The 14,947-nt window shown below is 49.3% G+C and overlaps 1 protein-coding gene across 1 annotated transcript in view; it reads right to left on the bottom strand.

The window, feature by feature from the left end:
• Positions 1–14,947, bottom strand: part of WDR66 (WD repeat domain 66) — a 52,478-nt gene that overhangs the window by 7,271 nt on the left and 30,260 nt on the right. The window contains exons 14-17 of the mRNA XM_014547016.1: positions 11,050–11,164; positions 9,033–9,196; positions 6,542–6,632; positions 6,164–6,307 (exon numbers count right to left, since the gene is read on the bottom strand). Coding sequence (XP_014402502.1) covers positions 6,164–6,307; positions 6,542–6,632; positions 9,033–9,196; positions 11,050–11,164 — 514 coding nt within the window. The remainder of the gene's footprint in view (positions 1–6,163; positions 6,308–6,541; positions 6,633–9,032; positions 9,197–11,049; positions 11,165–14,947) is intronic.

Raw genomic sequence — 14,947 nt, 5'->3', positions numbered from 1 at the left:
ATATATTTTATTGATTTCAGAGAGGAAGGGAGAGGGGATTGAACCCACAACCCTGACATGTGCCCTGACTGGGAATGGAACCGTGACCTCCTGGTTCATAGGTCGAAGCTCAACCACTGAGCCATGCTGGCCGGCTGGCACTTTTCATATATTCTAAAAATCAGAGGGTAACAGACAAATGTGTGTTTTGTGGGTTTTTTTATTTTTCATTTTTTATTCAATTTATTGAGGTGATACTGGTTGACAACAGACAAATGTTCACAGTTTAGATCATGTCTGTTATGGGGTTGATTTTTTGCAAATTTGATTTTATATATATATATATATATATCCTTTCTTACCTTTAACACTGTCTTAGTACCCAATATTTTCAAAGAAACCACATATTCTCAATGCAACATTCTGGGAATGATCTTTTGAAAATGTTACATCATTGGTTAGGATACCAATGAACTATAATTGCTAGTATAAAAGTAGCTTTAAATGGAACACTGTTTCATATATAGCATTTAGTGAGCTTATATTATACACAATCGCATGTTAGATTACGTATAATTTTATCTATAAATAAAACACTATCCTGGAGCACATTCTTTACATAATGTATTATGTAATTTTAAGTGTTATTATATACACATGCTTCTACTCACTGAGCCAGTGGAGACTGGGGCTGTACATATGATCTTTGATGACAGACCGAGGTTCAAACCCTGGGTCTGTCACTTTCTACGTGACCTGGGGGAGTAACTTAACATTCCTCATCCTCGGTTTTCTCATCTTGAAAAAGGGTGTGATATGGTAACACATCTGATTGGACTGTTTTGAAGCTAACTGCGACCATGTGTGTAAAGTGCTAAACATCATGCCTAGCACATAACAAGTACTCAACAAGCAGCAACTACTCCCGTGGTTATGCTTTGTTGTTTTGTTCTGTTTTTGTTTTTAATCCTCACCTGAGGATATTTTTCCACTGATTTTTAGAGAGAGTGGAAGAGAGAGGGAAAGACAGAGAGAAATATCAATGTAAGAGAAACGCATCGATTGGTTGCCTCCTGCATGAGCCCCAACCAGGGCCCAGGCCGGGAAGGAGTCTGCAACAGAGGTATGTGCCCTTGACTGGAGTCGAACCCGGGATCCCTCAGTCTGCAGGCCAATGCTCTTTCCACTGAGTCAAACTGGCTAGGGCCTGTGGTTATGCTTTGTATGTCCTTGCCAGTTATATGTAATTATAATCTATATATACAAAAGCTTAAGTGACCGTTCAACCTTTCAACCGTTCAACCGGTAGCTATGACACGCACTGTACATCAAGGGGGCAGACGCTCAACACACAGGCATGGAAACATGGAACAGACTGATGAGTCTCAGAGGGAATGGGGAGGAGGGAGGATGGGAAGAGATTAACCAAATATCTTATATGCATACCAGAGGCCTGGTGCATGGATTCGTGCACCGGTGGGGTCCCTTGGCCTGGCCTGTGAGGACCAGGCTGAAACCGGCAGTCTGACATCCCCCGAGGGGTCCCGGATTGTGAGAGGGCACAAGCCAGGCCGAGGGACTCCACTGGTGCACGAATCCATGCACTGGGCCTCTAGTATAATATAAATTACACTTTGTAAGTACATAAATAATGTAAGTGATACATGTAAAATATAAATGTGATATATGATCTGACTCAATTCAGAAATAGGAGACTAACCCAAAGATAACCCAAAGGAACCCAAAGGTGCCTGAAGTCACTCGTGCCCAGAGCAGAGCACAGCGTGTGTCCTCAGCATGATCCACTGCATGGGGATTCACCTCTTACTCCTCCCCTGCTCAAGGGACAGAGCTGGCAGTTTCGGCGTCACTGACATCTCTTCCCCGAGCCTACTCTGCAAGTGGTAGGTGAGAAGGCAGGTTCTGCTGCTTGTCGAAACAGAGTTCATACTTGGAGAGGAACCTCAGAGACGGAACCGGAACACCGAGTGCCTTCCCGATGCCCCAGCGTGACGCTGCCCGCCCGGGGCGCCCAGCTGGCCTGTGCTGACATTCTCTCACGGGCCCACCCTCTGCTAAGGCAGGGGTTCCTCTGATTCACCCGGAGAGCTAAAACGTCCTGATGCCCAAGTCCCATCCCCAGAGATGCTGATTTAATGGGCGTGGGGTGGTGTTACGGTTTTTATTTTATTTTTATTTTGTTGTTGTTAATCCTCACCAAGGATATTCTTTCCATTGATTTTTATTTACTAGTGGCCCAGTGCACGAATTTGTGAACATTGAAAGGAAATTAATTAGAAGAAATATTTTAATATCGCTATTCGCCCTTTCTCTAGAATAGAAGTGTCAACCAAATTCACGATTGACAATGACAGATCAAAACACACGCGTGTGATTGGCGCCAGCAAGACCTTCATATGTATCACACATGTGTGAGTCAACTTAGCCGTTTCTATACATAGAATAAACCTGCTTTCTGATTTAGCTAAACTTTTCACAGCCTAGTGAAGCACCCCAACTTCTCTTTCAGATAATTGTCAGCAACACAGCAGTAAATATCAACATGAAGCAGATTATTATTGTAGATCACGCAGGGAGAACAAAGGGTAAAATATTTAACTGCAGCAGTGTTTGACTATATTCTGCACAGAGAGAAAACCTGAAGTCATTTTCAAGGTCCACCATTTCTTACTTCTTTTCAGTCGGGTCAAGTTTCTAAGCTTTCTAAATCGCCGTTTCCCAGCTAATGAAAGGAAAAGAGGATTCCACTGAGTCTCCTATCTACCTACTCCAGGACTTCTGTGAGGATCAAATGAGATGAGGCACAGGAAAATGCTTCACAGACATTTGGTTAAAGTGTAAAATGTTTCCACCTGGCTATAAAGCAAGTCGTGTTCCTGGGCTGAAGAAACTGCAAGGAGACTAGTTGCTAGGGAGAGGAAGTTGGGTGTTGCTATGTGACATAATTATCCGGACAGACACTTAGCATGTTAGCCTTTCATATATAGAGATTTTCCATTGATTTTATTGATTTCAAAGAGGAAGGGAGAGGGAGAAATAGAAACATCAACAATGAAAGAGAATCATTGATTGCCTGCCTCTTGCACACTCCCTACTGGAGATTGAGCCCGAAACCAGGGCATGTGCCCTGACTAGGAATTGAACTGTGATCTCCTGGTTCATAGGTCGACACTCAACCACTGAGCCACACGGGCAGGACTCCTTGATTTTTAGAGAGTGGAAGCGAGGGAGGGCAGGGAAGGGCTGAGGGTGGCCAGAGAAGGTGCCCGGGTGAAAAGGCAAGCAGGTTGCTGGCCTGGCTCCCCCATGCTGCCCATCCAAGTGGGAAACTCCGAGAAGTCCAGAACCCTCGTTAGAACCAGCCCGTGCTAAAGGGGAGAACAGTCAGGGCAGGTATTTTATTCAACAGCTTTTAAACATTAGACACCCAGCACCTGGCCTCTCCGTGGCACTGCTGCCCGGCCCGTGACACGAGGGCAGCCTGTGCCTGGTGGCCGGAGCCCCTGGCCCAGGATGATTTCACGGCCGCCTCTGACATCCACCCAACAGGCCTTCGGGCTGGTGATCCTGCCGCCGACCACAGGAAGCCCCTGATGTCCTCAGAACCATGCTTCACAAGTAAGCTTTACAGCCTCCCTGTTAACAGGAGGGGGTCACCATGCATCTGCACGGAGGCCACCTCTCGCTTCTGTCAACGGCGCCTGGTGAGCCGGGTTCTTCTGCGACAGTTCCACAGACTCCGGGAGGGCTCTCCTCCTCCTTCCGGTGCACAGAGCTCTTGGGAACGTGCTCCGCAACAAGGAGACAGTCTTCTGTCACAGCATCACCTTCGTGTTGCCGCCCAGTGCTTCTGCGCTGACCTGGGGCAGGCGAGGAGGGGCTGCGGGGCAGGTGTCAGGGGTGGGCAGGGCCAGGACACAGTCACATCTGGAGACACCCCTGCTATTTCTGCCTCATTGTGTGACTCACAGCTGCCCTCTGCTTCCGCCAGTAACCACATCTGGATGGCAGCTGCCTCTCTGTCCAGGGACACGCCACGGAGCGCCAAGTCCTGCCCACTGGACGCAGTCGCCTTTAGTGCCCGGCCACAGAGCTGTCTCCCTGTCGTCTGTGGTGGGTGACTCAGAGATGAGGCCACCACCCAATCACAGGGCCCTTCCTGGTGACCTTCTCCCGGCTGCTCATCAGACCCCGGGCCTCAAACACCTCCGGGACTCCTCCCTGCCCCACGTGAATGTTTTTAAAGGTTTCCAAATCAGAAGGACGAGTCCTTCATCTTGTTCCAAATCCACAACCGAGGGTCAGCGAGGGGCCCGCAGCTCTCCGAAATCTCGATCCTGCCTTGCAGCTGCACCCAGAAATAGTGTGGATAAAGGACACTGGTATTCAGACCTTATAACACAGAAGTCCATACCTGAAACCTGTGTGATCCTATTAACCAAGGCCACCCCAACCAATTTAAATAAATAGAGGAGATAGATGATGGATGGATGGATAGATAGACAGGTAACAAACACTGGCAGTTCCTCAAACAGTTCACCATGGAGTCACCACTGACGCTGCCATATCCCTCCCAGGTGTGCACGCAAGAGAAGTCAAAACACGCCTCTACCAGTACACAAAGACACGTACGCAAATACTCATGACAGTGTTACTCACAGCAGCCAAAAGGTGAAAACAGCCCAGGTGTCCACCAGTTGATGAAGGGAAAGAAGTAAGATGTGCCCTGCCCATATGAATGAGTAGAATATGATTCAGCCATGAAAAGAAATGCAGGACTGATCTACGCTACAACGTAGGGGCACCTTGAAAACACAGTGAGAAGCCCTGGCCGGGGGGTTCAGTTGGTTGGAACGTCATTCTGTACTCCAAAAGGTTGTGGGTTCGATTCCCAGTCAGGGCACATACCTAGGTTGCAGGTTTGATCTGCAGTCAGGGAGCATATGGAAGGCAAACAATGTTTCTCTCTCCCCCCTTCCCCCTTCCTCTCTCTCTTTAAAAATCAATAAAAACATATCCTGAGCACTAGCCAGTTTGGCTCAGTGGATAGAGCGTCAGCCTGCATACTGAAAGGTCCCAGGTTCAATTCCGATCAAGGGCATGTACCTTGGTTGTGGGCACATGTCCAGTAGGAGGGGGGCAGGAGGCAGCTGATCGATGTTTCTCTCTCATCGATATTTCTAACTCTCTATCCCTTTCCCTTCCTCTCTGTAAAAAATCAATAAGATATAAAATAAAAAAAACATATCCTGGGGTAAGGATTTTAAAAATTAAAATAAATGTGTGTATGTGTGTGTGTGTGTGTGTGTATGATTTAAAATATGAATAACCATTTAGCCTGTGCAGAGGGATTATAATTGTTTTCTTCATTCCACTTATATATCTTTTCTGATGTGTTAACATTTAAACTCAGGAAGAAACCCAATCCATTGCATTTTTAAGAAATATGTTCTTATTGATTTCAGAGAGGAAGGGAGAGGGAGAGAGAGCTGGAAACACCCATGATGAGAGAGAATCATTGATGTGCTGCCTCCTGCATGCCCCCCACTGGGGATTGAGACGGCAACCTGGGCATGTGCCCTGACTGGGAATCGAACAGTGACCTCCTGGTTCACAGGTCAATGCTTAACCACTGAGCCACACCGGCCGGGCTCAATTGCATTTTAAGCCACAGTTTCTCTGGGGAACATTCTCCTGGGAGTGTCGCTGGTGCCCCTGTGGAGCCCCCCACCTACAGCTGGGGGTGCTCAGTGAGGTCATGCAGAGATGGCATTGTCTGAGCCCCACCTCCCAGAGGCACCCCATCCCCACGGGCCAGGTTAGCAGCAGCCAGACAGACGGGGAAGAACTGTCACTGAGCTCTTCCTGCACCGAGTGCTTCTCAGGCATCGCCTCCTTGGTCCTCCCCGCCCGGGCCAGCCCCGCTGACTCCCAGACCCTCGCTCTGACCAGCGCCCACCCTTGGTGGTGAGGAACCTGTCTTTTAGGAACATCTGCAGGGGAGGCTGTTCTAAGGAGCTCGTCTGCTCTCCCAGAACCTTCCTCCTGAGCCACTTACGCAAGAACCATGTTCAGTGCTTCACGCTGACCCGAGCTCGCTGTCTCCGGGGCCGGTTTCCTAAAGAGCACATCCCCCCGCTGTCCTTGCCCTCCTCCTGCCTACCTTCTCTTCCGAGGGGTAGAAGCCGATGGCTCTCATGACAAAAGGCACCTCCGACAGGCAAATGTGTTCCGACACCTTCCTGGCCTCCATTGTGTCGATGCCTTGACTACGGAGCTGCGAGTAGTAAAAATAGTCCTCCAGCTCCTGCGTGGAAGCAAAATGGCAACACAGCGTGCACTGTGGCTTCAGTGGGAAGCATCCATTAAGACTCCAAGGACATTTTCTAGAAAGTACATTTTGAGCTCAGTGTGTTGGGGGGTGGGGGGAGGAGAAAAAGAGCTTTGGGGGGGAAAGCACGAGGGTTAACCCCCGGACACCTGTGTTTTGCAAACTCCTAACTCGATGTTACCGGGCAGTGTTTACTCTGAGGACGATTACCCTGTAGAATTTTCCTTCCCTGCCACCAGACACCAGGCCATAGAACGGGATCAAGTCTTCACCCCCAAGAGAAACAGCTGCCTCCAGGGCGCTAGAACGGGAGCAAAAAGGGGGCTGTTAGAAAGCTCTCGAGCGCCAGCAGCCGGGGCCGGGGCCGCGGGGCACTGCGGGCCTCCGGAGGCTATTCCGGGGCGCAGCTACGATTAGGGTCCCTGTGAACCTGTTAAGAAAACGCCCTCCATGATGAACCAAAAGTGAAAAGTTCCATTCCAAGCGCGGCGCCCGGTGGTACAGGTCAAACGCCTCAATGACAGTGATATCCACACGCAGACGGCAGAGCAGGCGCTTGGCAAGGTGTCTGCGATCTTCGGGGACCGCGCCTCTCCAGAGGGAGTCCTCCCTGCACAGCGGCTCTGCCCGTGACTCTAGACCTCACGTGGCCAGGGCCGAGGGCACCGGGTGGTAGAGGTGAACTGCCAACGCTAATTGCTTCCACGAACACTCAGGAGGCCACAGGGGACCCATGCCAGTCGGATAAAAATAACCCTCTGCTCTCTAACACGGGGTCAGCTTTTCCAAAAATAGGCCCGTAAGGTAAGAAAACCTACTTTTGTATGAGACCGACTTTGCCACGCATAGAATGCTAATAATAATATGAAATCATTATAATAACCCACTCACTGGATCTCCGCTAACCAGGCCATTAGCCTCCTTGTGGGTTATTAAAACACACTGCAGCCGGCCAGTGTGGCTCAGTGGTTGAGCATCGACCTATGAACCAGGAGGTCAGGGTTCGATTCCCGGCCGGGGCACAAGCCCAGGTTGCGGGCTTGATCAGCAGTGTGGGGCGTGCGGGAGGCAGCCAATCAATGATTCTCTCTCATCATTGATGTTTCTATCTCTCTCTCCCTCTCCCTTCCTCTCTGAAATCAATAAAAATATATATATTTTTAAAACCACAACACACTGCAGTGTAGACCACAGCAGAGAAGTGGTTTAGTATCTGGACTCTGGGCTCCCAGTTCTGCCCCTTGCAGGTAACTTCACCTCCCTGGGCCTCAGTTTTCTCTTCTGTAAAGTGGGAATAATTGCAGGGTCTGCTTCACAGGTTGTTGTGAGAATTAAATGGATGCAATAAGGGATTTGTCAAGAAGACCTTTACTTTTGTGCTGTGATGAGTGCCTGCTGAGGTGTGGGCCTGAATCAGAAAGACGGCGAGAACCCCACCCCCCCACTACTCCGTCACCGCTAGTGCAGGTCACCTAACCCCTGGGAGGTGGTTTCCAGGCCTGTACAGTGGGGACGGCGACGGCCCCTACCTCACAGGGCAGCTGTGAGGATGAAATCGGACAGTATCTGGAAAGCACCCGGACAGGGCCTGGCCCAGAACAGACTTGGTACGAGCAGTTAAAATTATTGCCCTGACCGGTTTGGCTCAGTGGATAGAGCGTCGGCCTGCGGACTCAAGGGTCCCCAGGTTCGATTCAGGTCAAGGGCATGTACCTTGGTTGTGGGCACATCCCCAGTAGGGGGCGTGCAGGAGGCAGCTGATCGATGTTTCTCTCTCATTGATGTTTCTAACTCTCTATCCCCCACCCTTCCTCTCTGTAAAAAATCAATAAAATATATTTTTAAAAAAACTATTACTGCCGTTGACTGGGAACTGACATGCACCTCCACCTCCCACACAACTGTCCCCACTCCTCCCAATAGGGCCCTGCACAAGCCCTACACACGGTCGGTGAAGCCGGAGTGATCGCCAGGTGGACCTGGGGTCCCAGCCCAGTCTTCACGCGGCTCTTGGCTCTGATGTTAGCCATCAAGGCAGGTGCCCAGCTGTGAGGGCTTCGTCTCTGTGGCCTCCAGGCCAGGCCCAAGCCCAGTCCCAACAGGCTCTGTGGGCAGGGAGGCCACTTGAGCCATGTGGCTCTGGAGGAGCGCCGGGTAAAGGCCAGAAGTTACACAGAGGAGCCTGTCAACACCAGGAATGCCCAAGGGGACAGTCACAGGAGCCCCGGTAGCAGCCTCTGGTGGTCAGAGCTATACCATGTTCCCTGCAGACAGAGTAGCAAGCTTTCTCACCAGGAGCGGCCTGAGGGCAAGGCCTGAGTCCTTTTGTTTTTAAATTCTTAAAATAAAAAAAGTTTTATTGACTTCAGAGAGGAAGGGAGAAGGAGAGATGGACTCATCAATGATGAGAATCACCATTTGGCTGCCTCCTACACACACCCCCATCGGGGACCGAGCCCACAACCCGGGCACATACCCTGACCGGGAATAGAACCGTGACCTCCTGGTTCATAGTTCCACGTCCAACCACTGAGCCACACGGGCCTGGCAATGCCTGAGTCCTTGGTCACCTTTGTACCTGCGGCCCTGGCACAGTGCCCGGCATTGATTGGGTGTAACACCTGCCTGCTGTTGCTGAGTATTCAGAAGGGGTCTGCACTGGCCCCCGTCCTCACGGGCCAAGCTGCTCCCCAACACGCACCTGAGGTTGACTTCCCACTGCACCACAGACAGGTCCTGTCCCCCGGCCGTGAAGATGTAGTGGCCATTGTAGGAGAGGGCCATCCCGGCCACCCCGTTCGGGTGGCAGACGATAGCACAGGTCTTATGGGGGTTGCCATCTATCGGTAAGATCTGGAGTCCGACCTGGAAAGGAACAGGCAACCGGATATTCAGGCTCGGATGACCAGGTCCCAGGCTGGGCCCGGCACCTTCACAGTGACCTTCAGGCCTGTCACTGGGAAGACTCCTGTGGCTCAGGGTGTGTGAGCGCGTTTCAGGTGGCAGAGGGTTCGCACACACAGACCCCTGCAGGGTGATCCCTTAGGAGAGAGATGTCAGGTTCCAGCAAGGACACAGAAGGGAGCTTTCCTCCCGTCTTCATAGGCGGATGCCCAAGGTTTTCCAGAATAATCCTAACATCCTACGATTTTATGCTTTCCCGTATAGGTCACTCATTAAATGCACAACTAAGTGTAACTAATTTGTATGCTTTTACTAGTATAAGATGTTTTAAAATATATGTTTACTAGTGGCCCAGTGCATGGATTCGTGCACATTGAAAGGAAATTAATTAGAAGAAATATTTTAATATAGCTATTTGCCCTTTCTCTAGAAGTTTCAACCAAATACATGATCGATATGACAGATCGAAACACATGCATGCGATTGGCGCCAGTGAGAGTTTTATATGTATCACACATATAGTCTTTTCTATATATAGAATAAACTTGCTTAATCAGACCTGCTTTCTAATTTGGCTAAACTTTTTACAGCCCAGTGAAGCACCCCAACTTCTCTTTCAGGTAATTGTCAGCAACACAGCAGTAAATATCAACATGAAGCAGATTATTATTGTAGATCATGCAGGGAGAGCAAAGGGTAAAATATTTAACTGCAGCAGTGTTTGACTATATTGACTATATTCTGTGCAGTGAGAAAACCTGGAGTCATTTTCAAGGTCCACCATTTCTTACTTCTCTTCAGTTGGGTCAAGTTTCTAAGTTTTCTAAATCTTCATTTTCCAGCTAATGAAAAGAATATGGGGTTCCACCAAGTCTCCTATCTACCTCCTCCAGGACATCTGTGAAGGATCAAATGAGATGAGGCACGAGAAATGCTTCACAGACATTTGGTTAAAGTGTAAAATGTTTCCACCTGGCTATAAAGCAAGTTGTGTTCCTGGGCTGAAGAAACTGCAAGGAGGCTAGTTGTTTCTAGGGAGAGGAAGGTGGGTGTTGCTACGTGACATCATTACCCGGTTCCCCCAGCCACTGTTTCCGGGCTGGACTGGGCTGTGGGCTGCATTTTGCGCCATGGGTCTCGGCAGCATTGGCTGCGATTTGGCGGGCTGTCACTCCAGGGTGGTGGCAGGGCCTGTGTCCCACTTGGGGGAAGCTAAGTGTTGCTTTGTGGGCACCAGGTCCACGGTGCCATTTCTCTGTAAATGGCCAGTGCGCGTCATGGCAGCTCCTGCATTGAGCATGTGCCCCGTGGTGTTCAGTGCGCGTCATAGTAACTGGTCGGACGGTCGGACATTTAGCACATTAGCCTTTTATATATATAGATTGATTTCAGAGAGAGGAAGGGAGAGGGAGAGAGAAAGAGAGAGAAACATCAATGATGAGAGAGAATCACTGATAGGCCTCCTCCTGCACACCCCTTACTGGGGATCAAGCCCGCAACCTGGGCATGTGCCCTGTCAGGGATTCAAACTGTGACCTCCTGGTTCACAGGTTGATGCTCAACCATAAGTCACACTGGGCGAGCAAGATTTTTTCCCTACGTGAATAAGATCCTTTGGGGACCATGTGTCTGCTTGGAAATGCCTTCTCAGAGTCACCCTCACTTGTCTATGGCCGTTGTCAGTATCACCATGGACCTGGGTGGAGGGAGCTGGACTTGGCTAGGAAACCAAGCATCCTTGATAGAATCCTTGGGACCGACCGCCACTCAAAGCACACAGAGCCGCCTCCCGAGGCGGGCAGAGCAGAGCGTACCTTGTCTCTGTTGATGAACACCAAGTAGCGCCTCTCCAGCTCCATGGCGGTTTTCACGGGGAGGACCTGGACCTGCTCCACGGGAGACCCGAAGACTGGCCCCAGAAGTGTCTTTCTGCGGGAGGAAGAGAGCCATTTCCAATTCTGCAAATCGGAACACGGGCTTTCTGACTAGCTGCCTTTTGTGATCCCCTGCACGATTCCAGCTGTGCATTCCCTGCCCTGTCACTCAGCAGAGCCGGTCCATAAGATGAGCTCTCTCCGCCGCTGCTCACAGCTGCTGTAAAGAGGGGGTAACAGCTCCAAACAGCGAGGGCTTGCGGGGAGCTGACTGTGAAGGCGCTTTTAGCGGGGAGCCTCTGACTGGCCTCCTTGACAGCTGAGTGAAGGGAACATTATGCCTCGAGAACGTGTACATGAACGAGGGACGAGGGATGGGAAAAAGGCCGCGGCGAGGAAGTGACACGCGCTGGCAGGAGGCGTGCGGCGCCCCTTCCCAGTGGCCGGCCAGGAGATCAGAGGGAGATGCGCCGGTTGTTCCAGGCACCTGACACCCAGCCTCGGCACAGCACACAGATTTCCAAAAAACTCGCTGTGAGTCAAGTGATAATGAATCGTCTCCCCGCAGCGGGCAGCTTCTTTAATTCAGACTCTTACACGAATTAGGAATTGGATCTGAAGTGAGGTTCCCAGACAGGACCTTAAGCCCAGCGCTGGGCTCCCCTGAGCCAGCAAAACCTGGGCCTCGGGACCCTTGCTCACGCCTTCTGAGGCTCTGGAAGGCCCTAGCCCAGTGGTTCTCAACCTGTGGGTCGCGACCCCTTTGGCGGTCGAACGACCCTTTCACAGGGGTCGCCTAAGACCATCCTGCATATCAGATATTTACATGACGATTCATAACAGTAGCAACATTACAGTTATGAAGTAGCAACGAAAATAATTTTATGGTTGGGTCACAACATGAGGAACTGTATTTAAAGGGCCAGAAGGTTGAGAACCACTGCCTAGCCTTTATTTATTTATGTTTTAACTAGAGGCCCGATGCACAAAATTCGTGCAAGAGTAGGCCTTCCTTCCCCCAGCTGCCGGCACCGGCTTCCCTCTGGCACCTGGAACCCGGGCTTCCCTCCGGCCACCAGCAGGCACCCGGGACCCAGGCAGCCCTGGCTTCGTCCGGAGGTCATCTGGAAGGACGTCCAGAAGGACGTCTGGTCTAACTAGTATATTACACTTTTATTATTATAGATCCTCACCTGAGGACATGCCCTCAGTGATTTTAGAGAGAGAGGAAAGGAGATGGAGAGAGAGAGAGAGAGAAACATGGATCAGTTGCCTCCTGTATGTACCCCGCCCGTGGACCGCACCCCCCACCCAGGTATGTGCCCTGACCAGAACCGAACCTGCGACCCTTCGCTGCACGGGATGATGCTTCAACCAACTGAGCCGTACTGGCCAGGGATCTAGCCATTTTTTATTCTTAATTATGTACCTTTTGAAAAAAAGAGGGTCCACAAAATCTAATACACTTCACACCCCACTACACCTGGATGTGTGCTGGGTAAGGCTGGTGTCTATCTCACCTTATGGTATTATGAGCCCCTCACTGTACAGGTGTTTCTTTCCTGTGTCCCCTGCACCCAGCCTGTGTCTGGCGGGCACAGCAGACACTCCAGGTATATGAGCTGAATAAATAAAGAGCAAATCCACTCGACAGCCGTTTTAGCACCATGTTAGGTGCTTGGGACACAGAAATGAGTGAGATTTGGTTGAATTACATAGTGGTGATGGTTGCACAACTTGGCGAATACAGTAAAAACCATTGGGGGGGAAAAGTAAACTTTATGGCATGTGAATTATATGTAAATTTAAATTATAAACAAATAAACCAATAAGGTCAAGTGATTCAACCTGTGCCTCAGGCTCTTCTGGTAAAATAGGGGAAATGACGGTACTTACGCCCTGAGACTGTGGTGAGCACTAAATAAGTTAATATATATAAAGCACATAGTAGGAGCTGGTATTGTTAAAATACCTAGTCCTGGCCGGTGTGTCTCAGCTGGTTGGGTGTTGTCCCCTGCAATGGAAGGTTGCCAGTTTGATTCTCGGTCAGAGCACATGCCTGGGTTCTGAGCTCAACCCCCAGTAGGAGGTGTGCAGGAGGCAGCTGATCCATGTTTCACTCTCACATCAATGTTTCTCTCTCTCCCTTCCTCTCTCTCCAAAAATCAATTACATTTTTTAAAAAATCTAACAATTTCATAAAATTAACATTTTTCTTCTGATGAAAAAAGTATACGTTTATTGTGAAAATTTTCAAACATGTTGGCGTAAAGCAGAAAATCTAGCCATAAGTACATTGCTGTACCCTTTATCCCAAGAGAATCATGGGAATAGTTTGGTGTGTATTACTTGATAATTATTTTATATATATTCTAACCTACATAATTATAATTTTATATGAAAAACTACAAATTAAATAAGTATGATTTGTATGAAAATATATTCATGCTTATTTGGCAATTTGCTTCATCTCATGTTATATCTTGGAGATTTTTCTTTGATTCTCTGCAGACAGCTTATCTTTTTCTTTTTTTCTTTTCTTTTTTTAAAATATATTTTTATTGATTTCAGAGAGGAAGGGAGGAGAGAGAGAGAGAGAGAGAGAGAGAGAGAGAGAGAGAGAGAGAAACATCCATGATAAGAGAGAATCATGGATTGGCTGCCTCCTGCATGCCCACTACTGGGGATGGAGCCCGCAACCCGGGCATGTGCCCTTGACCGGAAATCGAACCCGGGACTGCAGGCCTATCCACTGAGCCAAACCAGCTGGGGCTTCTTTTTTCTTTTCTAAAAACAGCATCATGTTGGCCCAGGCCAAGGTAGCTCCGTTGGTTAGAGCACCATCCGGATACGCCAAGGTTGCAGGTTCAATCCCCGGTAAGGGCATTTACAAGAAGTACCCAGAAGGCATAAATAAGGGAAACAACAAACAGACCTCTCTCCCTCTCTCTCTCTCTCTCTCTCTCTCTCTCTCTCTCTCTCTCTCCCTCTCCATTAAAAAAATAAATTTTGAAAAATAAAAGCATCGTGTGTCAGTGCACTGACAGGCCACCATCTAACTAATCCCCTATTAATGGGCATTTGGATTGTTTCCATTTTTAAAAATATTTTCAAACAAGACAGGCTTTGACTTATGTCTTGGCATACTGTGAGCCCTGTGTGGGCTGCGTTCCTGGAAGTCAGAGATACCATCAGATTTAATCGAGGGTAACGGATTGCTCTCCCAAAGGTTGCCCCGATTTCCAGCGGCAGCAGCGGCGGGGAGAAGTGCCCTTCCCCTTGGCCCCTCGCCGACACCGGGCGCCATCGATCACTTTTATCTTTGCTAATCTGATTTGTGGAAACGGTGTCTTGCTCTCATTTGCATTTGTGCAATACCAGGGAGCATCTGCTCATAGGTTTATTGGCCTTTTCCTGTGAACTGCCTTTCTGCGTCCTTTCAAATATTGTGAAATGCATCTGAAACCTGTTTTGGGATTTATCGTGAAAAGACAGCTCCTGCCCAACCGAGGTGGTTACAAGGCTTTATTGTTCCTGCCACTTCCAGTGCTTTCCGTGAGGGGTTTTACTTGGAAGGATGGAAATGTTTGGGACCAGAGGGGGTGATTGAACAACATTGTGAATAAATATAATCAGTGCCCCAGACCTGTCCACTATAAAATGGTTAGTTTTATCTCGATACATTTATTTCTTAAGAAAGATACTGCCCTGGCCGGTGGTGCTCTGTGGTTACAGTGTCGACCTGTGCACCTAAGGGTTGCAGGTTCGATTCCTGGTCAAGGGCACCTGTGGGAGGCAATTAGTCAATGTGTCTCTTTCTTTCACATCAATGTTCCCC

The sequence above is a fragment of the Myotis brandtii genome, unplaced genomic scaffold, assembly GCF_000412655.1.
Source record: "Myotis brandtii unplaced genomic scaffold, ASM41265v1 scaffold463, whole genome shotgun sequence".
NCBI classification, from domain to species: Eukaryota; Metazoa; Chordata; class Mammalia; order Chiroptera; family Vespertilionidae; genus Myotis; species Myotis brandtii.
The sequence above is the reverse complement of the archived record's forward strand: the minus strand, read 5'-3'. Positions and strand labels throughout refer to the sequence as shown.